The 24,347-nt window shown below is 46.2% G+C and overlaps 1 protein-coding gene across 35 annotated transcripts in view; it reads left to right on the top strand.

Moving 5' to 3' along the window:
• The window catches only part of ZMYND8 (zinc finger MYND-type containing 8), a 148,618-nt gene that overhangs the window by 104,376 nt on the left and 19,895 nt on the right, over window positions 1–24,347 (top strand). For 26 of the 35 annotated variants that reach the window (XM_017541340.2, XM_017541350.2, XM_017541342.2 and 23 more), the window contains 4 exons: window positions 7,021–7,173; window positions 10,329–10,844; window positions 17,474–17,857; window positions 20,133–20,323. In XM_017541340.2, the coding sequence (XP_017396829.1) occupies window positions 7,021–7,173; window positions 10,329–10,844; window positions 17,474–17,857; window positions 20,133–20,323 (1,244 nt within the window). The remainder of the gene's footprint in view (window positions 1–7,020; window positions 7,174–10,328; window positions 10,845–17,473; window positions 17,858–20,132; window positions 20,324–24,347) is intronic. The other 9 variants (XM_017541357.2, XM_017541352.1, XM_017541353.2 and 6 more) reach the window with 2 other exon arrangements.

The following is a 24,347-nucleotide window of genomic DNA, read 5'->3' as shown; positions in this document are numbered from 1 at the left end:
TTTAACATGATATAGAGACATGGTCTTGCTATGTATTCCAGGCTGGTCTCGAACTCCTGGTCTCAAGCAGTCTTCCTGCCTCAGCTTCTCAAATGCTGGGATTATAGGCGAGAGTCACCATGCCTGGCCGGCCAGGGTCTTTTGTCTAAGTGATACTGTTCCGTTGAAGGAGCTGCCATTTTGTAGTTCCTGGACGTCCATCTACTATAGTTTGCGTTCAGCTTTAGAACAAAAATGTCTGTCTCTCTCCCTCTCCCTCCCTCTCTCTCTCTCTCTCTCTCTCTCTCTCTTTTTGAGACAGAGCTTCACTCTTGTTGTCCAGGCTGGAATGCAGTGGTGCAATCTCAGCTCACTGCAACCTCTGCCTCCTGGGTTCACGTGATTTACCTCAGTCTCCCAAGCAGCTGGGATTACAGGCATGTGCCACCACACCCAGCTAATTTTTTGTATTTAGTAGAGATGGGGTTTCACCATGTTGGCCAGGCTGGTCTCAAACTCCTGGATGAGAGTTGGTGATCCACCCACCTTGGCTTCACAAAGTGCTGGGATTATAGGCATGAGTCACCACGCCTAACCCTGCCTCTCTCTTGTTTTTTAATTTAATTAAATTATTTTTTTGATACAGAGTCTTGCTCTGTCGCCCAGGCTGGAGTGCAGTGGCATAATCTTGGCTCACTCCAACCTCTGTCTCCTGGGTTCAAGTGATTCTCCTGTCTCAGCCTCCTGAGTAGCTGGGACTGCAGGTGCATACCACCACGCCCGGCTAATTTTTGTGTTTTTAGTAGAGATGGGGTTTCATCATATTGGCCAGGCTGGTCTTACACTCCTGACCTTGTGACTCACCTGCCTCAGCCTCCCAAAGTGCTGGGATTACAGGCATAAGCCACCACACCCAGCCCTCTCTCTTTTTAAATGGAAAAAGAAGTGCTTAAATGTTTCTTTTATAGAGTTTATTTTTATGAGTACATATGGTAACAAAAGTTTGAAAGCACAGAAGGACTTTCATGAAAGGCCAGCATGTCTTTAACCTGTGACCACCTGTCCCTATATCCCTGTCTCTGCACGTCACCACTGTTGCTGGTTTTAGTTTGTAGAGCCCTTCTAGAGATATAGCATGGGTTCTGAGTGATTTTTGTCTCCCAGGTGACATTTGGCAGATTTTTATTTTTATTTATTTATTTATTTGAGTTGGAGTATTGCTCTGTTTGCCCAGGCTGGTGTACAGTGGCATGATCTGGGCTTACTGCAACCTTTGCCTCCCTGGTTCAAGCGATTCTCCTGAGTCTACCTTCTGAGTATTTGGGATTATAGGCCAGTGCCATGACGCTTGGCTAATTTTTGTATTTTTATTATTTATTTGTTTATTTATTGAGATGGAGTCTCACTCTGTCGCCAGGCTGGAATGCAGTGGTGTGATCTCGGCTCACTGCAACCTCTACCTCCCTGGTTCAAGCGATTCTCCTGCCTCATCCTCCCCAGGATCTGGGACTACAGGCGTGCACCACAATGCCCACCAATTTTTTGTATTTTTTTTTAATAGAGACGGTGTTTCACCATGTTGGCCAGGATGGTCTTGATCTCTTGACCTTGTGATCCGCCCACCTCGACCTCCCAAAGTGCTGGGATTACAGGTGTGAGCCACTGCACCTGGCCTTTTTGTATTTTTGGTAAAGATGGGGTTTTAGTAGAGATGGGGTTTCACCATGTTGGACAGGCTGGTCTTGAACTCCTGACCTCAAATGATCCACTCACCTCGGCCTCCCAAAGTGCTGGGATTATAGGCGTGAGCCACCGTGTCCCACCTGAACATATTTTTATTGTCATAACTGGTATGTAGGTGCTACTAGCATCTAGGGGTAGAGGCCAGGGTGCTGCTGAACACCTACATCACACGGGTCAGCCTTTCCACCCACCCCAGCCCCACAACAAAGACTTATCCAGGCCCCATATATCAATAGTGCCACTGTTGCTAAACCCTGAACATATACGGTTTTCCCAGCTATTTACCATTTCCTGCTTGGCTCCCCTGCAGCAGTGCTAAGGTGCTCCGTCGATTGTTGCTTTTCCATTAAACAGGTTGGCTGTTGATATCAACGCAGCTGTATTTAATTCCATTTAAAGGTAAACTGTAACATTTATTCAGCCGCCTTGCTTACCGACTCTACACTTCTTTCCATTTTTGCTATTGAAGACAACTGCAGTGAAGAACCCTTTTGCCCATATGGGAGGGTAATCCACAGGCTAAATTCCTAGAAGTGGAATTGAGCATCAGAGGCCACATGCGGTGACATTTTGAGAGGTATCGCCAAACTGCCCTCTAAGGATGTGGTTCTGAGTTATGCTCCCTCCAGAAATGTAAGATCTTGCCTCTTTCTCTAGCGTGGGTATTTTTCATCCCTGGTTTCCATTTATAGCCTGAGCTGTCTTCATATCAGCTGAAAAGTTCAAAATGTTGGCAGCAAGGGTGGATTCTGAAGAAATTCCCGATATAGAAGGGCAGGGGTGGAAGAAATCCCGATAAGCTACATGAGCTACATGAGAAAGTGAAGCTCTTCTTTTCTCCCTGCGGAGGAGAGGAGAGGCAGCTGATGCAGCTGCCGGTTGGAGAAAGATCATTACATTTGGCTAAACTCCTCAAGGTCAACCCCCAGGGCCTGGGCCCAGCCCCTAGCCATTTGGTAGTTTATTCTAACAAGAATAAACATAACGTCAGCTTATTGACCAGAGAAACCTTGGTTTGTAAAATGAGATAGTTTACATTTGCATTGTTCTTGATTATGAACATTCCAGTGTTCAATCTTTTTAGGCAGATATTAATGGGTCGCATTTCCTGCAGGCATGCATGTAGACGTGCAGGTGCACACACTCACAGCTCAGTTATTCAGTTGAGGCCTAGACCTCTTTTTATGGACCCTGAGGTTTAGAAAGGTGGTCCAGTTAACACAGACACACAGGCGTTAAGATAAATAGTGGGTTTTCTTTACTCATATAGAAGATTGGTTTGATACAGGGGTTCTCAGCCTTAGCTGCCAATTAAGATCACCTGGCAAGTTTGTTGTTGGTTTTTTTTTTTTTTTTTTTTTCCTGAGATGGAGTCTCGCTCTATAGCCCAGGCTGGAGTGCAATGGCGTAAGCTTGGCTCACTGGAACCTCCACTTCCCAGATTCAAGTGACTCTCCTGCCTCAGCCTCCCAAGTAGCTGGGATTACAGGCATGCACCACCATGCCCGTCTAATTTTTGTATTTTTAGTAGAGATGGGGTTTCACTATGTTGGTCAGGTTGGTCTTGAACTCCTGACCTCAGGTGATCCTCCTGCTTTGGCCTTGTTAAGTGCTGGGATTACAGGTATGAGCCACTGCGACTGGCCTCCTGGCAAGTTTGTAAAAAGCTGATGCCCAGGCCTTCCCCCTAGCCAATTGAGTCAGAGCCTCAGGATGGGGCTCAGGCCTCAGGATTTTCTAAAACTTCACAGGCAAGTTTGGTGTGCAGCCAGGGTTGGCAGTCACTGGACTAGTGTAGAAGATGGCAGATTTTACAGCTTTCAGGCCAAATCTGGCCCCCCACCTGTGTTTGCAAATAAAGTTTTACTGGAACACAGCCACACCCATCTGTTTATATATTGTTCATGGCTGCTTTTGCAACAGAGCCTGTATGGCCTGCAAAGCCTGAAATATTTACTGTCTGGGCTTTTTTATTTTATTTTTTGAGATAAGGTCTGGCTCTTTTGCCCAGTCTGGAGTGCAGCAGCGTGATCTCAGCTCACTGCAGCCTCTGCCTCCTGGGCTCAAGCGATCTTCCCACCTCAATCTCCTGAGTAGCTGAGACTACAGGCATGTACCACTACGCCTAGCTAATTTTCTTATTTTTAGTAGAGACAAGGTTTCACCATGTTACCTAGGCTGGTCTCGAATGTGAGCTCAGGGAACTGCCCCCCTCAGCCTCCCAAATTGCTGGGATTACAGGCGTGAGCCACTGTTTCCAGCTTTCTCTAGGCTTTCACAGAGAAAGTTTGTTGACCTCTGTTGTAAATTTTTTCGGTAACTGTGTGTAATCTAGTAGTATATAGGAATGTTATTGAGGACACTAATGAATGTGTCACTTGGGTAGCCATGGGGAGTATTTTTGTGAGCTACTTTTCCATCTTTATTCTTGAAAAGGCTGGCTTTCCCCTTTGGAATCTAGTGGGCTGCTTCATTTCTGAAAGTGGAAATTATCAAATCCCTACCCCTTTGCTGTCACATTTGCATGCAGCTCAGCTATTAAGTCCTTGAGTTCTGCTTACTGGAACTGCTCTTTAATCTGGGCTTTCTCTCTCTTCTTTCTTTCTTTTTTTTTTTTTTTTTTTTTTTTTTTTTTTTTTTTTTTTTTTTTTTTTTTTTATTTTTTTTTTTTTTTTTTTTTTTTTTTTTTTTTAGATAGAGTCTTGCTCTGTCACCCAGGCTGGAGTGCAGTGGCGCGATCTCGGCTCACTGCAACCTCTGTCTCCTGGGTTCCAGCGATTCTCCTACCTCAGCCTCCTGAGTAGCTGGGATTATAGGCGCCTGCCACCATGCCTGGCTAATTTTTAAATTTTTAGTAGAGATGGGATTTCTCCATGTTGGCCAGACTGGTTTTGAACTCGTGACCTCAGGTGATCTGCCCACTTTGGCCTCCCAAAGGGCTGGAATCACAGGTGTGAGCCACCACGCCTGGGCCTTCTCTTTTAATGTTTCCCCATTCCTTGCTCTTTTTTTTTTTTTAATTTTTAAATTGTTTTACTCTTATAAATTCTCTTTATTAAGCTTCTTCAGATTTCTTGCTGGACAGAGATAAGTATAAACAGTTTTCTAGTTCTTTCTTCAGTAAATTTTTTTTTTTTTTTTTTTAAATACAGGCTCTTGCTCTCACCCAGGCTGGAGTGCAGATACACAGTCATGGCTCACTGCAGTCTCAAACCCCTGGGCTCAAGCAGTCCTCCTGTCAGCCTCCCAAGTAGCTAGGATTATAGGCATGTACCACCAAGCCCAGCTACTTTTTGTATTTTTTGTAGAAATAGGGTCTTGCTATGTTGCCCAGCCTGATCTCGAACTCCTGGCCTCAAGCAATCCACCTGCCTCTGGGTCTCAAAGTGCAGGGAGAGGTGTGAATCACTGTGCCTGGCCTCCCTGCAGGAAATTTGCACATTCTTCCCCCTCTGAGAGGTGGCCGTGTGAATGTCTGCAGTCCTGTCTCTAGTAGCCTCTCTTTAAAGCCCTGATCAGTGTGTGTGTACACACATGTGCACATGCGCATGCATGCACACGCATATATTTTTTTGGGTATTTTTCTTGAAGGGATAGTGTCTCTGCTTGCTCTGAGCACTTACTTCTGGAATCTCCCTGGGTCTGGGAAGGGCAGTCTATGAGTGTGATTTAAGAAAAGACCCATCTCTTCCCTCCCTTTTTTTTTTTTTAAAATAATAGGGTCTTGCTCTGTTGCCCAGTCTAGACTGCAGTGGCGTGATCATGGCTCAGTACAGCCACTAACTCCTGGCTGAAGCCATTCTTCTGCCTCAGCCTCCTGCGTAGCTGGGACTACAGGTGTATTCCACCACAACTGGCTGGGCAAAGACCCCTTTCTAATCTTACCTTGGTGGGTGTTAAAATTAAATTGGAGCAGTTTATTGCTTCTGGTCACCTATGAGTGGATTGGGTGGGGCTTTTGGAGGCCGCTTCTGGTCACTTTGAAGGAACTAATTTCTGGGTATGCAGTATTTAAGAACGCTCTCTTACTGTGTGAACGCGAGAGTGGTTGGGTCAGGCCAAAGGCAAAAGGTTGGAGAGAGCAATGGCTTTAAATAGTGCTTCCAGCCCAGCTGGACTAGATTCCAGGGCCTCTTTAACAGCCCAATGAAAGGAGGCGGCTTGAGGCGTGGAGGGAGCTGGGAGATGAAGCTCGAAGTCCAGGGAGCAAGCTCATCGCTGTTGGGAACCGGCTCAGAAATGGCTTCTTCTCTTTGTGGGTTGATTGGATGCCATCTGCTTTCTGATCTGCTTTCTGGGATCGGCCAGGGTAGGACAACTGCCCCACATTCTGCTTTGGGTGGGTTTGTGGGGATGCCAGAGGGTGGCATGCACAGTGGAGGACAGTAGGCCCCACCTGCAGGGTCGCTTGTTGCTTTGTGGACCTTTGCAGCTGCTGAAACTCTTAATATTTTGGGGGTGCTAGAGTAGGTGGGAAAGGAATCCAAAAAATGAAGACTCACTGACTCTTTGAATCCATCCTGCTGGTCCTACAAAGAGCCCTCGCAGAAGTGAGGGGACAGGACCTTTGGCCCGAGTCACCCCCCAGAGGTCTCTGCCTGGGAACTAGGCTAAGGACCTTGGACTCTTACTTGAGCAAGACCTGTTAGATGCAGGTTGAGTATCCAGGGCTAATCTGTTCCCCCTGCCTCACGCAGATGCCGCGAGCCAGAGCACACAGGTTGGAAGGTCTCCTGTCTTATATTCCCTACCCTTTCTAGTTTCAGCCCCAGACTAGGTCCACGGAGAACGAAAAGTGAAGCCTCTGTGGCAAATAGGCATTTAGGGTTCCCAGCTGTCAGGGTGTTTTTGAGGGGGTCGCTGTCCTTCTTGGATAAAAGCCCCCTCCAATCTGGGCCTGCAGTTACAAGTACACCCTGACCAGGCTCGGTGTTGCTTTGTACACTGAAATTGAGAGTGAATATCTGCCAGTAACCTTTGCCTTTAGAGGGTCCCTAATGATGCTGACTTCCACACACTGAGCCATCTGGCTGGGACTGTCCATTTGAAATATTGAAAGTCACCCAGATGATTGTTCAGTGGACTGTTTAAACCTGCCAAACGTGTGCACGCAGGCCATTATCTTCATGTCACCCCATGTGGTTGAGCAGATGATATTGTTGGGATGAATGACAAAGAACTTATCCCCCCTCCCCCGTGTTCTGAAATGTGTGTTTTGCTCTGACTTTGCAAGGACTAAGCTCAGTAATGAGCATTATTGTGTGCCTGGTCTTACGAAGGTGTGATGGTCTCTTTCAGATCGAAGCAAAGCAGAGATGGATTTGAAGGAGCTGAGTGAGTCGGTCCAGCAACAGTCTACCCCCGTTCCTCTCATCTCTCCCAAGCGCCAGATTCGTAGCAGGTTCCAGCTGAATCTTGACAAGACCATAGAGAGTTGCAAAGCACAATTAGGTATACCTTTGGTTTTGTTTTGTTTTTTTCCCTAGCAGTATCATTGTTACCATTACTTGTAGGGATGCCACCGGGACGAAATCACGGTTGAGTCCTGACTGCTTTTAGCAGGTGCTTTAACCTTAAACTGTTTGCTCAGCTAAAATGTATTTCCACTAATGGCAAAAGATTTCAGACTTGCTAGTTAATTCAGGGCTCTTTGAACTCATCAGATTTTATTCTTTGGTGAAAGCAGCTGGGAAACTTGAGATACAGGTTTGAAGCATCAAGGTTTGCAAGCAGAATGAGGATCCTCTGGGTTTGCCTCGGCTGTCCCTCTCAGTACACATCAGTGTCTCCACACCAATACCGAGTGTGTTCTGCAGGTGTCCGACACAAAACCCTTTCCCTCCAGACCGGTCTCCTCCCCACCTGGCAAACCCTTCCCGCTTCTGTAGCTGTTGCCTTCCTTGCTCTTCCCTGTGCTGCCTGCCTTCACACTGCCTACCTGAATCCTGCCCTTCCGTGAGGCTGAGCTCAGATCTCCCCTCCTCCCGGACGTCTCCCCTGACTGCCCTCCCCATCTGCCCGCCTCCTTTGGTACTTTATTGCTTGGAAGCAGCAATGGTCCCTATGTGTGGGAGTGTCCCTCCCAATCTAGACCGGAAACTCCTTGACGGCAGGGAGGCTGTTGGATGAGGATTTGCCTTCTCTATGGTACTTTGTGCACATGGTAGATGCTCTGGAATGTTTGTTGAATATGTCAGTAAAGCTAGCAGGGCATTTCTGAAGAAGTGGGGGATGGCTGGGCTTCTGGAGAGCAAGCTCCTCCGAGTGTCAGTGGGTGTTCTGCATCTTCAAATGAGAAAGCAGCTATACTTAGGGACAACCTGGGGCTGTCCAGAGGACAGCAGCTCCCATTGGCTTGCCTGTTTGATGAGGACATTGAATGGCATGGATGAAATTTGGCGTGCCATTTACATATGCCTCTTGGGTCCTTCCATGCAGCTGGTCCTACCCTTGATTTGTTTTTATTGCTAATAAGAGTTGTAATATTTCCATTTACCGAGTGTTTTCTCTGACACTATGCTAAACACTGCATATAGATTGTCTTAGGAGGTTGATACTTTTATCAGTCCCATTTTGCAGATGGAGAAACTGAGGCTCAGAGAGATGAATCACTTATTCAGGGTCACACCAGTAATAAAAACAGAAGAGCAGGATTTGAATTCATATCCTTTGGACTCCAGTACCCAGGCTTTTCCTATCCCATATGTGGCTACACTTCTCCTTCTTGTTGCTTTTTGTTTTGTTTTGAGACGGAGTTTCGCACTTGTTGCCCAGGCTGAAGTGCAATGACACAATCTTGGCTCACCACAACCTCTGTCTCCCAGGTTCAAGTGATTCTCCTGCCTCAGCTTCCTGAGTAGCTGGGTTTACAGGCATGTGCCACCACACCTGACTAATTTTGCATTTTTTTTTTTAAGTAGAGATGGGGTTTCTCCATGTTGATCAGGCTGGTCTCGAACTCCTGACCTAAGATGATCTGCCCGGCTTGGCCTCCCAAAGTGCTGGGATTACAGGTGTGAGCCACCGCACCCAGCCTTCCTTCTTGTTTCTGATCATGAGCTACCAGCAGCACAAGCCTAGGGTTCCAGAATTATACCAGATCTGGGTGTTTATATTTTGGCTTGTGTTCTTGCTGTCTTGCCCTGGCCAGCCTTGAACTCTTGGGTTCAGGCAGTTCTTTTGCCTCAGCTTCCTGAATAGCTGGGGTACATGTGTGCACCACTGTGCCTGGCCTGGCTTGACTTGTGTTTTTGTTTGAGCCCTGGTGGAGGCAGATATATTTCCCAATGATCCTGCCCATCTCCCATGCTCTGGGCTGTTGATGGCTCTGGTACTTTGCAGGTTTCCCTTTGCTGTGTCTGGGTTGGACAGTGGCACCACTGTCAGTGGCCATTGCTCTAAATGAAGAGATTGCACAGACTTCGTTGGGTTTTCTTTCCTCTTTCCAAAAGTTTAGAATATAGTAGTATTACCGACAGTATGATGATGGCACGGCGTATTATTGGGAGCAGGAGGTGTAAATGGGTTAAATGGAACTATTGTTAGAAATGTGCCTTTGCCTGTGTGTGTGTGAAACACCTGCTAGTTTGTGCTTTTTGTTTGTGTGTGTGAAACACCTGCTAGCTTGTGCTTCTCCCTTTTGAAAGAGACGGAAGTATGTGACTTTTCTCCTGACTCCTTTACCAGTGGAAGAGCAATGCACACGGAGTGGCAGTTGACTTTCCACATGAGTGCAGGGAGCAGGAGGGAGGGCTGGGCACCTGGGTCACCTGGAGACAAGTGTGTCCCCTGCCTAGAGAAGCCAGTGGCTTTCCTGTCCCAGCCAATGCCTGGCAGGTTGCTGACTCAGAGAGGCCAGATTTTCCCCTCTTGATCAGACGCCCCTGCTTTGATTTCTCTATGAAATTTTCTGAGTTGTGAATTGGGCAACACATTATAAATTAGAAAACCAAAAGCAGATAAGATACCCTGTCGGTCAAACCAGTGCCTCTCCCATGAAACATGTCTGCAAGCTAGATGTGGCTTGTGGGCTGAGTGTTTGCAGCCTCTGCTTGAAGGCGTTGGCTTGTTTCTTTGGGCGCTGGACACAAAGGATAAAGAACTTTACCACTTTGGGAACCCAAGGGAAGCAAGAGTGCTTGGTGGGGAGCCAGGAACCTGAGGTTCTGGTCTGGCCTCTGTCTTGTGTCCTAGGGCGGGTCATATCCTTGGGCCTCTGTTTTCTAATCTGTAAAGTGGATCAGTTTGAACAGCTTATTCCTGTTGTTCCCTTCCAGCCCTCTCATTCTCAATAATCCCGATTGGTTATCAATGTTATAAAACAATTTAGTGCCACATATTTAGTGCCATATACATTTAAGATTTCTGTTGGTAGGTCTCGTGTGTCCTTTGAATGTTAACAACCAAAACTCTCTCCAAAGGCAATTCCACCGGTCAGCCGTAGTCAGTGCCACTTGAGTTTATTACTGGTCCCATTTAGGCCAATGTGATGCGATTTGAAATGTCTTTTTCTTACTCCAGTGTTTGGTGTGGAAAATGTTTGCATTTTTCGTCCTGATCTTTATTTTGTGACTATCCCACATGCTGGGCTTTCTTTTTAAATTTAGGCATCAATGAAATCTCAGAAGATGTTTACACGGCTGTAGAGCACAGTGACTCGGAGGATTCTGAGAAGTCAGATAGCAGCGACAGTGAGTATATCAGTGATGAGGAGCAGAAGGCCAAGAATGAACCAGAAGACGCAGAGGACAAAGAGGGTTGTCAGATGGACAAAGAGCCATCTGCCGTCAAAAAAAAGCCCAAGCCTACAAACCCAGTGGAGATTAAAGAGGAGCTGAAAAGCACATCACCAGCCAGCGAGAAGGCAGACCCTGGAGCAGTAACAGTCAAGGACAAGGCCAGCCCTGAGCCGGAGAAGGACTTTACCGAAAAGGCAAAGCCTTCACCTCACCCCACAAAGGATAAACTGAAGGGAAAAGATGAGACTGATTCCCCAACAGTCCATTTGGGCCTGGACTCCGACTCAGAGAGTGAACTTGTCATAGATTTAGGAGAAGACCATTCTGGGCGGGAGGGTCGAAAAAATAAGAAGGAACCCAAAGCACCATCTCCGAAACAGGATGGTAAGTGATTGTGTTCGTTTATAGTTTTCTTAATTGGGTTTAGAATCCTACCTCGTATGTTTATTATCAAAAGTTATATGACCTTTAAACAAACAAACCAACCAAAAGTTATATGACCCTCTAACACCACCGAGAGAGGCACAGTGAAGCTGTGTTTGGTTGAAGGTTACCTAGCTAGTGATGGAACAGAGCCTGGACACAAACATAGGCCCAGCTACCTTTTACCTGCTCAGTATCCGATATGGTTGATTTTAAGTGCAGAAAAGGAAGTCTCTTAGAAAATGGTGGTTACTTTAGTGACCAAGTCATGTTTTGTCTGAGCAGCTTCTTCAGTATGCTCATGTATTTCCCTAAAGTGTTTGTTAACATTTGGACCTTATCAAATGGTCCTCCATTGCTCCATTCCACAGACATCTTGTTCTTTGTTTACAAGTCTCAAATGGTTAGCAGTGTTCATTTCAGGCCAGGTGTGGTGGCTCACACCTGTAATCCCAGCACTTCGGGAGGCCGAGGCAGGTGGATCATTTGAGGTCGGAGTTCGAGGCCAGCTTGACCTACATGGTGAAACCCCATCGCAACTAAAAATACAAAAATTAGCCAGGCATGCTGGCAGGTGCCTGTAATCCCAGCTACTTGGGAGGCTGAGGCGGAGAATTGCTGGAACCCAGGAGGTGGAGGTTGCAGTGAGCCGAGATCCTGCGACAGCATTCTAGCCTGGATGACAGACTAAGACTCCTTCTCAAAGAAAAAAAAAAAAAAAAGTGTTCATTTAAAAGGTTTTGATGATTTCAGCATCCCTTTCCTCCCCTCATGCCACCTAGGCATCTCCAAATGTATTTTTTTTTGATAGCTGGACATTATTTGGGTAGTTGGTGCCAGAATGTTGAGTGATTCTTAGGGCACTAGAAAATGAAGTATGGGGGCCAGGCATGGTGGCTCAGGCCTGTAATCCCAGCACTTTAGGAGGCCAAGGCGGGTGGATCACAAGGTCAAGAGATTGAGACCATCCTGGTTAACATGGTGAAACCCTGTCTCTACTAAGAACAAAAAATTAGCTGGGCATGGTGGCGAGCACCTGTAGTCCCAGCTACTTGGGAGTCTGAGGCAGGAGAGTCACTTGAACCTGGGAGGCAGAGGTTGCAGTGAGCTGAGATTGTGCCACTGCACTCTAGCCTGGTGACAGTGAGACTGTCTCACAATGAAGTACGGTAGATACATGTATTGGCTTTTTTGGGGTGAGGGGTGCTGGTGACAGAGTTTCGCTCTCATCGCTCAGGCTGGAGTGCAATGGCATGATCTCTTGGCTCGCTGCAACCTCCACCTCTGGGTTTCAAGTGATTCTCTTGCCTCAGCCTCCCAAGTCCCTGGGATTACAGGCACGCACCACCTTGCCAGGCTAATTTTTGTATTTTTAGTAGAAACGAGGTTTCACCATGTTGGCTAGGCTGGTCTTGAACTCCTGACCTCAGGTGATCCACTTGCTTCGGCCTCCCAAAGTGCTGGGACTACAGGCATGAGCCACCGTGCCTGGCTGCATTGACTTTTAATCTTATTTGCATTTAACTTAACTGAGCCCAGAGTTTCACAACCTTGCACTACTGGCTATTTGCCCTGGATAATCCTTAGTCCTGTGTATTGGAGGATGTTTTCCAGCATCCCTGGCCTCTACCAGCCAGATGGCAGTCGTGCCTGCCCAGCTGTGGCAGCCACAAATGTGGCAATCAGATATTGCCAAATATCCCGAGCCTCCGAGGCTGCTATTATATTCTGAACCGGCAGTGACTACCCTGCAGCCTAGTGCAGCCTGGGCGTGATAACAAGCCCTCCAAAAGGGGTGTGTGAATGATTGGAAAGATTTTTTTCCCACTGACAAAGTATTCAGTACATTTTTCAGTTGGCTTGGCAAGTAGGTTAGAGGATTCAACATGCTCAATAAAGATACTGAAGAATTAACTCGGGGCCCAGAAGAAACATTGCCTAAGGACAAATTAGAGGTGGTAGCCATAAAACCTTACATATGTTGTGAGTAACATAAGGGATAGCCAGGTTTAATTCTTGACTGTACCTAACTTCTAACAGGAGCTTACTTGTCCTTCAAACCCTTGAATAAGATGCAATTCCATGTCCTTTGGGGTTTCCATTGCCTGATGGCTTAAAGCAAGTCACGAATGGGCCTTGGGAATCTTTCTGCTGTGGTTGTGGTCAACCTGGGCTGCTCTGGAACCTAGCTATCAGAGTGCGAGATGATTCCTGCAGTTCAACTAAAGAGAATGTCTGTGAGAGGTACAGTGGAGGAAGAGAGAGATGCAGTTACATAAGGGAGGGAGGATGGGCCATCAAACCATCCCGACCCGTCTGTTAGATTTATGGATAGCTTCTGAAAAATCTGAGTATGTTGTGGATTGGGTTTGAGAGACTGCCTCTGTTGTTTCAGAGAACAATAGGAGCAGCATTTATTCCATGAGGATTGTAGGAATATTTGGGTGCAGATGGCAGTACTCCTATGAATGACATATTTATACTGTTCTTTCTTTCTGGAACAGTTCTTTGATTGATTAGTTTTATGCCCCTACCTCTTCCAGAAAGAATTTGCAACAGATTGACAAGGATACATAACCATATGAGACTAGATGAAAATAAAGACATCCATGTAAAAGGAAAATGAAGGTAGAATAGCAAGTGGTCTGGGGAAAGGTTTTATTCAGAAATCTGTACTGTTTCAACCTTCAGAGTTAACAAAGTTGGCTCTGAGCTTCCTGGCAATGAAAGCAGAATGGGAAACACAGTGCCTTAAAAGATCTCATACTTTCCAAAAAATAAAAAAACATTCTCTTTGATTGAAAGAAGTAGAGTTCTTCCTCACACTGATGTCTGAAGGGAATTAGATGGTGGACAATTACGCTGAAGAGAATTCTAAAACACAATTCAGTTAGAGCAGCTTTCTAAGGCTTGGGGCAAAACTGATCTTAAATTCAGAGTTCATGGTGGTTTGGGTCTTGAAAAATTGGCCTCATGTCAGACTCTGCTGGAGAGTATCTTTTCAATGATGTGTTTTCATTTAAGAGTTTAGTAAGTGAAGGGCATTTTGGAGTGCGCTGTTGTGACCTCCAGCTTACCTTCCACTAGGGATGCAGCTTCTGGGTAGAATATGAATCTTCGGATGGCAAAACAGCTTTTATAACTAGTAATCTCTGAACAGAAGCAAAGAGAGTGCACTTAAAGACTGCTATGCTTGCACTGGCATATCAGAAATTTCCATCCTTCTACAAAGGAGATGCTAATTTTTCTCTTAAAAAGTCCTCGCTTTGTAAATAAAAAACAGTGACCAGTGACAAATTTAGGAATAAGTAGGTTAATTTGATGGGGCAGCATCTCAGGTGCTGACCCTTTAAAAAAAATACACTCTTTTTTTTTTGGTTACAGGTGATTATGTACTCTAAATTTCTGGGACAAAAGAAATTTCCTGTAGCCTAATTTTTTCTCCATAAACCATCAGGGTTCCTAAAAATTTAAATGTTTTGGTATCCAAATAACTGCAAACAGTATTTTGAGCCTGGAATCTTAATCACATTGAATACTCCAGCTATTTATTTGGCAGAGAGCCAGCTGTGATCACTGCAGAGCAGTAACCCCTCTGCCCTGCTGGGTGCTTGCTTTAAAAAATCAGGAGAGAGAAAAATGACCTTTTTGTGGTTGCTCGTTACTTATGATGGGAAAACTAGGCTAGCTAATCAACAATAACAATATATTTTTTGGTCACATGGCAGGAAAGGAAGGCATTGAAGGCACTTATGCAGGTTAGAAGCCCTGCGAAGGCACTGCCCCCATGCCCTCCTCTCAGAAGGGCCCAGTTCAACACCTCATCTGCACCTAGAAGAGGCAGGGACTGTGTCCCGTATCTGGCAGGTTGCCCTGGAAGGACCGAAGTTCTTCACTGCAGGAAGCTCCCCTTCTAGATCCACCCGGGCTCTTGCCTACCAGCTTGGCTGTATTCTCCTCTCTGAGGAAGCAGGAGGGCCAGCAACAAGTGGTAACCATCCAGAACGCCCCCTGAAGTCAGAACAGACAGCTTGTCTCTTCCCCTCATTCTCCTTGGCTTCTTAAAACCCACAGGTTACTGAAAATCCTTGCTGGAGTAATCACACTCATTTCTTTTCTGGGTGATACGGATCTTAAAAAGATAGACATTATCCTTATTAAAAGGAGTTTGATATCAGGGAGCATAGTCTATGATCAGGGTGCTGCCTTGTACCTGCGTGTGGTGTGTTCCCTGGACATCCTCTCTGGGGCACAGGGCCATCTTGCGGGGGCTGAGGCCTGTGCATCCATAACTGACCCACCTTTATAAACGAGCACCCACTCGATCATCCCCTCTACCTGCTGCTCAGTGCTTCTGGCTCTAACCTGCCTTCCAGCACCTCCTTCCTGCCTGCCCTCCCTTACCCAAATGCTCTCTATTCCTAGACATGTCTTGCTGATGCCGTTCCCTCTGGATTCTCACTTTCTGCCTGTTGAAATCCTACCTTTTATTCCTCACCAGCTCCTCCAAGATGACATACTCCATATGGCAGCGTTTTTCAAACTTGAGTCATTCACATTCATTGTCTTTGCCGTTCTGAAGTCCTTGTATAATTTTTGACTTAATATTTTTATTTAAAGAATCTCATTCTTTAAAAATATAATTAAACTCATTTAAAGTGGGACACAGTAGCATGTGCCGTATTGTATAGTCCCAGCTACTTGGGAGGCTCAAGTGGCTTGCTTGAGCCCAGCCTGGGTGATTTAGCAAAACTCTCTCTCTTAAAAAAGTATATAAAATGCCGGGCGCGGTGGCTCAAGCCTGTAATCCCAGCACTTTGGGAGGCCGAGGCGGGTGGATCACGAGGTCAAGAGATCGAGACAATCCTGGTCAACATGGTGAAACCCCGTCTCTACTAAAAATACAAAAAATTAGCTGGGCATGGTGGCACGTGCCTGTAATCTCAGCTACTCAGGAGGCTGAGGCAGGGGAATTGCCTGAACCCAGGAGGCGGAGGTTGTGGTGAGCCGGGATCGCGCCATTGCACTCCAGCCTGGGTAACAAGAGCGAAACTCCGTCTCAAAAAGAAAAGAGAAAAAAAAAAAAAAAAAAAAAAAAAGTATATAAAATAATTAAACTCATTTTATTTATTTTTCATTTATTATTAATATTTTTTGAGACGGATTCTCACTGCCCCCACAGGCTGGAGTGCAGTGGTGCAATCTCAGCTCATTGCAATGGCCGCTTCCCGGGTTCAGCCAAGTCTTCTGCCTCAGTTTCCCAAGTGTGCCACCACGTCTGGCTAATTTTTTTGTATTTTTAGTAGAGATGGAGTTTCACCGTGTTGGTCAGGCCAGTCTCAAACTCCTGACCTCAGACGATCTCCCCTGCCTCCCAAAGTGCTGGAATTACAGGCGTGAGCTACCGTGCCTGGCCTCATTTTATTTTTTTATTAAAAAAAATTTCCTCTTGGCCAGGTGTGGTGGCTCACCCCTGTAATCCCAGCACTTTGGGTGGCCAGGGCAGGAGGATCATGAGGTCAGGAGTTTGAGACCAGCCTGGCCAACATAGTGAAACCTCATCTCTACTAAAAATACAAAAATTAGCGGGGCATGGTGGCATGCGCCTGTAATCCCAGCTATTTGGGAGGCTGAGGCAGGAGAATCACTTGAACCCAGGAGGTGAAGGTTGCAGTGAGCCTGAGATTGTGCACTGCACAGAAGAGGCTCCCCTTCTGTTCTCCGTGGTGCAGGCTCCCGTTTTGCCACACGCTTCATCTCAAAAAAAAAAAAAAAAAAAAAAAAAAAAAAAAAAAAAAAAAGAATTTCCCCTGAAAAAACCATCTGCAAGTATAAACCCTCTTTAGACTTGATCAGCACCCAGTAGGAACAGTAGCGCACAGTATACATTAAAGATGGTGACAGGAATAAATCCAATCAAAACCAAAGCAATGCTACTCAATCCTAGATCAGTACCATTGTGTTAGGGGAAGGGTGTGGCCTTGGGACAGAATTCCTTTTCCTGGTATTGTCAAGGCAATCATTACTACCTTGAAACTGTTCTGGAGGAAATCAGAAGAGAGAAAAGGAATACTTTTCTTTCTGGGTGACTGATTTTTACTTAGTGCTTCGGCCATTGGGAAGTCATCTGTTTCTTTAGAGGTATTGCTTGCTCTCTAGGTTCCCTAGTCAAAGCGTTTCTCTACATCTCTGGATTGACTTCCGCTGGGTCTTTATCAAGGGGCGGACCAGAATGTAATTTTGCAAAAAGGGCGTGAACGGCAAATCTGTTCACCCAGCGTCGTCCACTCGGTGGAGGAGCCGCCGGGTCTCGTTCGCCTCATTCTTGCCCAGAGGTCTTGACTTGCATCTCCGATGTGAGCCGGTGCTCAGTAAAGGAGGCCTGTGCTGGGGAGATGGAAGATGCAGCCGAAGGGGCCTCGGCGTTCGGTGAGAATCTACTCCTCCAGCGCGGTGTGCTTGGCACGTCCAACCGGCTCTCCGTTCCTGGCTTTCGTAGGTTTTACCCTGAACTTGCTGGCGTGGAGACCCTGCAGGCGAACCTGAGTGAAATGCAGTTTGTGTTTGTTTTTTCTTCGTGCATTGGCTAGTTGTAGGTAAAGCGCCACCATCCACGACGGCGGGCAGCCAGTCTCCCCCGGAAACGCCTGTGCTCACCCGCTCTTCCGCCCAAACTCCCGCGGCCGGCGCCACAGCCACCACCAGCGCGCCCTCCTCCGTCACCGTCACGGCCCCGGCCCCCGCCGCCGCAGGAAGCCCGGTGAAAAAGCAGAGGCCGCTTTTACCGAAGGAGACTGCCCCGGCCGTGCAGCGGGTCGTGTGGAACTCATCAAGTAAGTTTCAAACGTCCTCCCAAAAGTGGCACATGCAGAAGATGCAGCGTCAGCAGCAGCAGCAGCAGCAGCAGCAAAACCAGCAGCAGCAGCCTCAGTCTTCCCAGGGGACGAGATATCAGACCAGACAGGCTGTGAAAGGTACCGAGCCTCCCCTTCTGTTCTCTGTGGCGCCCGCTCCCATTTTGCCACATCGACAGGAGAAAGTCATTGCTCTTTTATTTTTATTTTTATTTTTAGTTCTCGTGTGTTTTTCCTGGCCGTTGTATCTTGAAGGCCTCGCACATTCTGTTTGGCATTATTTTTAAAAATTGTTTTGCTACTTTTTTACTTTGAAAAAATTTTTGTTCATTTTATAAATGATACATGCATATATTTCCTTGAAAAGAAACTTTTAGGAAGTTTTACATAAAAGTCTGTTGTCCCGTGTGCCTTCCATTTCATTCTCTTCCCTTCCACGGTGGCCAGTATCAACCGCTGTAAAAGCTTTTCTATGCATGTGTGCATGTATATGTATATATACATATCTGTATGTATATATGTGTGCGTCATGTATATGATGCCATAAAATTAGTCCTTTTTTCTCCCCTTTTTCTTTTTTGAAACATAAAAATGGTACCATACTTGCTTTTTTTTCACCCATCAGCATGTCTTGGAGATTCATCCATGTCGGCACATATGGCCCCGCCTTGTTCTTTTGGACTGCTGCATAGTATTCCATAGTTTATTTAAAGCATTCCCCTACGGATGGGCATTTAGGTTGCTTTCAGTTTTTTCCTACTATAAGCAGTGCTGCAGTTAATATCTTTGTGTAAATGTCCTTGTGCACATGAGGGAACCTCTTGGAGTTATTTTGGAAAAAGTACAGTGCAAGAAGTTGATAGCAAAGGTTACCTTAGTAACTAGAGATTTTGTCACACACAAAAGATGAGCCAGCCTCAAGAACCACTTGCTCAAGTTGCAGAATCAGAACTCCCACCAGCCCTGCAGGAAGCTCCATCTGGAGCTGAAATGAGGCCAGACACAGTGCTGATCTGACTGGTTGTTACCAGTTTGCCTGGCTTTTGTGAGCATTGATGTAGATCTCTTTCTACCAGGAAACCTGCATTTAGATCCTCAAAGGTTGGGTTCTTCGACTGAAACTCATAGTGCACCCTGTTAAGTGGGGCTCGTGAGTGGCAGGATGTGAGGTTAAAAGGTGGTTACCTCTGGAATTGGCCTCCAGTGAAACCCTTCAAAGATGGCAAGGGATTGGGCCTTGAAAAATTGGACAGGCAAAATGAGAGTACAGTTGGATGAATTTTGCTGTATAAAAAGTTGGTGGGGCAAAGCTGAGTCTAGGATATTTGAGACTGGGATTACTGCTTCCTGTCTTCTGTCTTCATATCCTGTAAGCGGGAGGCTTCTCAGGGGAGTTTAATTGCTGCCAAGAAGAGGGTCGGGCATGGTGGTTCACGCCTGTCATCCCAGCACTTAGGGAGGCCAAGGCAGGCACATCACTTGGGGCTAGGAATTCAAGACTAGCCTGGCCAACATGGTGAAACCCCATCTCTACTAAAATGGGGGGAAAAAACCCCAAAAAACTAACCGGGCATGATGGCACATGCCTGTAACCTTGGCTACTCAGAAGGCTGAGGCATGAGAATCCCATGAACCTCAGAGGCGGAGGTTACATTGAGCTAGAATTGCGCCATTGCACTCCAGCCTGGGCGACAGAGCGAGACTGTGTCTCAAAAAAGGGGGGGGAGGGGAGAAGAGTGCTGCCAAAAAGAGGCTGATTGCTTCAGATTGTCTTATGTCAAAATAGAGCCTAGTTAAAGGGGTAAAGACATTTAAGTCGGTAATATACTACTATAATATAGGCAAGAGTCTAGCATGAACTGAAATTAACTTTGATTTGTACAGAGGTGACTGGGCATTTTGAAGGGAGAATGAGGGAGTAGGGATGGGAGCTAGTGGGGGTTTAGTAGAGTCAGGGAAGTTAAACATCACAAAAGCAAGATGAGGGGTTGGTCTTTGTAAAAGCCATCTCCTTTGCTAATAGGCACTTCATGAAGTTGGGCCCCTACTCCCCCATAGAGACTGGGTTGCTGAGGTCCTGTCTTCAGGTGTTGGCCGGAACAAAAACTCTCAGTTCTCTTGGCAGCATTGAGTTTTCCCAGACAGGCACTTTAAGTGGGGGTTGGGGTCATCCTAGAAATGCATTCTTGAGCTCTTAGAAACTGTCTTTCCTGGGCAAGGTTAGGGCCTAGTCAAGAAACCTGGATAGAGTTTGGTTGAGGGTACCATCTTTGTCATTTAAAAGTAGAAAAGCTCTCAGGACATATATTAGGGGCTTTGCTTCCACACCACAGCTCTGTGCTGGGACGGGTCCTTCCCACAATCGTGGGGTAATCAGGATGCTTTGCCTTCCTAGCTGTCCAGCAGAAGGAGATCACACAGAGCCCATCCACGTCCACCATCACCCTGGTGACCAGCACACAGTCATCGCCCCTGGTCACCAGCTCGGGGTCCACGAGCACCCTTGTGTCCTCAGTCAACGCTGACCTGTCCATCGCCACCGCCTCAGCCGATGTCGCCGCTGATATTGCCAAGTACACTAGCAAAGTGAGTGGATGGGAGAGCTGCCGTGGAGATGGCAGGCACCTGGCAGGATGCCAGAACCTCAGCCTCCCGAGGGGAAGCATTGGTGTCTTAACCTGGCAGGCTTTAGGGAGTGGTTAGGAGGGAAGACCCCCTCCCCCCTTTTTTTTAACAGGCTCTCCCAAGACCCCATTCTTTCATTTGGGTCTAATGGAGAAGCGTAGAATGGTCTGACTCTTACTGCAAGTGGGCTTAGATTCTAAAGTCAGTTCATAAAGTGCAAATGACATATAATCAAAATTGCCTTTGAGAAGTCACGTCACTCATTAGGGCACTGGAACACATGACTGATCCTTCAGTGAACAGCTGACCGGGGGTTTGCTTTGCATTTAGTAGACAGGAGTAGAAGTAGAAGTGACAGGAGACTTAAACATAATGCTGGCAAGGTGAGATGCCCACACTTTGATATTTCCAGGAATCAAGATGGATGGGGAGGGGACTGATGGACCCCTCTCCCACCTTCCTGTCCTCTGGGGTACAACCCCCATTATGAGGCATGTGGGCAGGATTGCCTGTTGTGGTCACACTCATGGGCACTGTCTCAGCACGGGCTCTTTTTTTCTCTTAATATGCCATCTGTTTTTTTTTTTTCTTTGAGACAGAGTCTCACTCTGTTGCCCAGGCTGGAGTGCAGTGGCACCATCTTGTCTAACTGCATCCTCTGCCTCCTGGGTTCAAGCAATTCTCCTGCCTCAGCCTCCTGGGGCTACAGGTGTGTGCCACCAGGTCTGGCTAATTTTTATATTTTTCTAGTAGAGATGGGGTTATGCCATGTTGGCTAGGCTGGTCTCAAACTCCTGACCTCAGGTGATCCACCCACCATGGCCTCCCAAAGTGCTGGAATTACAGGTGTGAGCCACCGCTCCCGGCCTGCCAAGTGCTTTTTTATGGTCGTTGTTGAATTCTGGTAGATACCATCTGCAGTTCTCAGCGTCATGTGAGAGTGCCTTGGACGGATGTGCTGTGTATCCTGTCGTCATTAGACCATGGTAGTAATAACCACTAGAATGTCAGTTCCACAAGGGCAGGGATTTTGTCTGTTTTGCTCACTGCTGAGGCCTAGAACAGTGCCTGACATGCAGTAAATGCTTGACAGTTGGACTTTCTTTTTATTGGCCTTAAATATTATCAGTAACTTAACAATAGCTATTGATTTTACAATCTACTGAAATTATTTAGTAAATTACTAAGTAAGTAATAATAATTTATTCATTGATGAGTAGATTACTAATACTGATGAGTAAACAGTTCTAGTTTTTGGAAAGAATGATCGAAAATAGTTGTGTATGGTTGTTTCTAGAATTCTTTTTTTTTTTTTTTTTTTTTTTTTTTTTTTTTTTCTTTTTTTTTTTTTTTTTTTTTTTTTTTTTTTTTTTTTTTTTTTTTTTTTTTTTTTTTTTTTTTTTTTTTTTTTTTTAAATGCAGACAGTGTCTCCTTTTGTTGCCCAGGCTGGTCTCAAATTCCTGACCTCAAGTGATCTTCCTGCCTGGGCCTCCCAAAGTGTTGAGATCACAGGTGTAAGCCACCACACCCAGCCTGTTCCTAGAAATCTTATAGTCTTAATGATAAAGAATTAGCTTTGTTATATTGAGTTGAAGGAAGAGGAATCTTTTTTGTTTCTGAATGGTGAGAGAAATATATATGAATTTTTTTTTTACACAAATGAGTTTTCATTGGTCATGTTGCTTTTTATTCCTTCTATGTAGGCATAATTGTTAATGTTGCTGCAGAACAGATTACCACACAACTTAGCAGATTTACACAGCACACACGTTTATTATCCTACAGTGTTTGGGGGTCAGGAATCTGAGCACGGCTCCAAGGGGTTCTCCGCTTCAGTATCTCTTGCAGCTGCAGTCAAGGAGTCTGCAAGGGTTTGGGACTCACACAAAGGCTTAACTGCGGAAGGATCCACTTTCAAGGTCACTTAGGTGGTGATGGGCAAGATTCACTTCCTTGAGGGCTGGTGGCCTGGGCCCGCCAGCATGGCAGCTTGCTTCATCAAAATCAGCAATGGAGGCTGGGCACAGTGGCTCACACCTGTAATCTCCGCACTTTGAGAGGCTGAGGTGGGTGCATTGCCTGAGCTCAGGAGTTCAAGACTAGCCTGGGCAATATGGTAAAACCCTGTCTCTACTAAAATACGAAAAATCAGCCTGGCATGATGGCATGCGCCTGTAATCCCAGCTACTCAGGAGGCTGAGGCTTGAGCCCAGGAAACAGAGGTTGCAGTGAGCTGAGATCATGCCACTGCACTCCAGCCTGGGCAACAAAGTGAAACTCTGTCTCAAAAACCAGCAATGGAGAGAGGCTGCTGACAAGAGGGAAGTCACAGGCTTAGGGAGGCTAATCACAGAAGTGACACCCCATTACCTTTGCTGTATTCCATTGGTTAGAAGCAAGTTGCTGGGTCAGAGGGAGAGGATTATAGACAGGCATAAAATATCAGTAAGTTGGGATCTTTGGGAGCCTACTTAGAGTCTGCCATCCTTCCAGGTAAGGTGGCAGTATGTTTGCATAGCATTTACTCTGGGCTAGATGTTGTCCTAAGCACTTTTGGTATGTTACCTACTCAATCTTTATGGCAAATTGATGAAGTGTAGGTACTGTTGTCACCCCAGTTTTACAGATGAGAAAACTGAAGCCCAGTGAGGTTACACAGTGTGTCTAGGTTCACAGGCTAGTGAACGGCCAAGCTGGAATTTGAAGGATAGCAGCCAGGCCCTAGAGAGTGTGCACTTAACCTGGCTGTGACTGACTGTGCATTTCAGACAAGCCTGCTGACCACAAATGTTACTGGCCCACAAACTGTTGGCACATAACTTTTTAAAGCAACTCCTCTTCAGATTCAGTGTGGCTGTTTGAGCCAGTGGTTCACACTTGTAACTGCAGCACTTTGGGAGGCTTAAGTGGGAGGATCACTTGAAGCCAGGAACGTAAGACTAGCCTGGGCAACATACTGAGACCCTGTCTTTACAAATAAAAAAAAAATTAGCTGGCCAGAGTGATACATGCCGGTAGTCCCAGCTGCTCTGGAGGCTGAGATGGCAGGATCACTTGAGCCCAGGAGTTTGAAGCTGCCGTGAGTTATGATTGCACCACTGCACTGGATGGATAGAGCAGTACCCTGTCTCAAAAAACAAAAAGGCTGGGTGTGGTGCTTATGCCTGTAATCCTAGCACTTCGGGAGGCTGAGGCAGGAGGATCACCTGAGGTCAGGAGTTCGAGACCAGCCTGACCAACATTGCAAAACGCCATCTCTATTAAAAATACAAAAATTAGCCTGGTGTGATGGTGGGCACCTATAATTCCAGGTATTCAGGAAGCTGAGGCAGGAGAATTGATTGAATCCAGGAAGTAGAGGTTGCAGTGAGCTGAGATTGTGCCACTTCACTCCAGCCTGGGCGAAAGAGCAAAACTTTGTCTCAAAAAAAAAAAAAAAAAAGATGGGAAGGTTGTCCTGAGGTGTTGAAGGTATAACAGCACCAAATGGAGACTTTCTTGCTGAAGCGATCTATAGGATTATTAGGGAATTGAAAGGACGTAATTTTTTCATTAGTGATTTAAGCAGGTGTCTGGTGTTACCTGAATGATCTCTTGTTCTGCCTTGGGTTGTCCCTTACATTACCTTCCATTGATTTGGTCCCAGCTGTTAGTTTATGAATGGGAAAGTAAGGCCTGCTGAGTGGATCAGATGAGTGGTTGGCACAAAGGCTGTTTTCTCAGCCCCTGCAGCCGTGTTAATTTTGTTATCTTTTGCATCCCCCTTGTTCTTCAAAAAATTACAAAAAAAAAAAAAAAATTTTTTTTTTTGTTTTTTAGAGTTGGGGGGTACCCTGTTGCCCAGACCACTCTTAAACTCAAGTGACCCTCCCACCTTGGCCTCCCTAGGTAGCTGGGACTTCAGGCATGCAACACTGCCCCCAGCTCCCCGTGACTCTTTCAGCAATACTGAGGAATGACTTTGTGGGTTTTTTTTTTTTTTTT

This window comes from Cebus imitator, unplaced genomic scaffold, assembly GCF_001604975.1.
Source record: "Cebus imitator isolate Cc_AM_T3 unplaced genomic scaffold, Cebus_imitator-1.0 Scaffold132, whole genome shotgun sequence".
Lineage (NCBI taxonomy): Eukaryota > Metazoa > Chordata > Mammalia > Primates > Cebidae > Cebus > Cebus imitator.
This window is presented reverse-complemented; position numbering and strand designations above follow the sequence as displayed.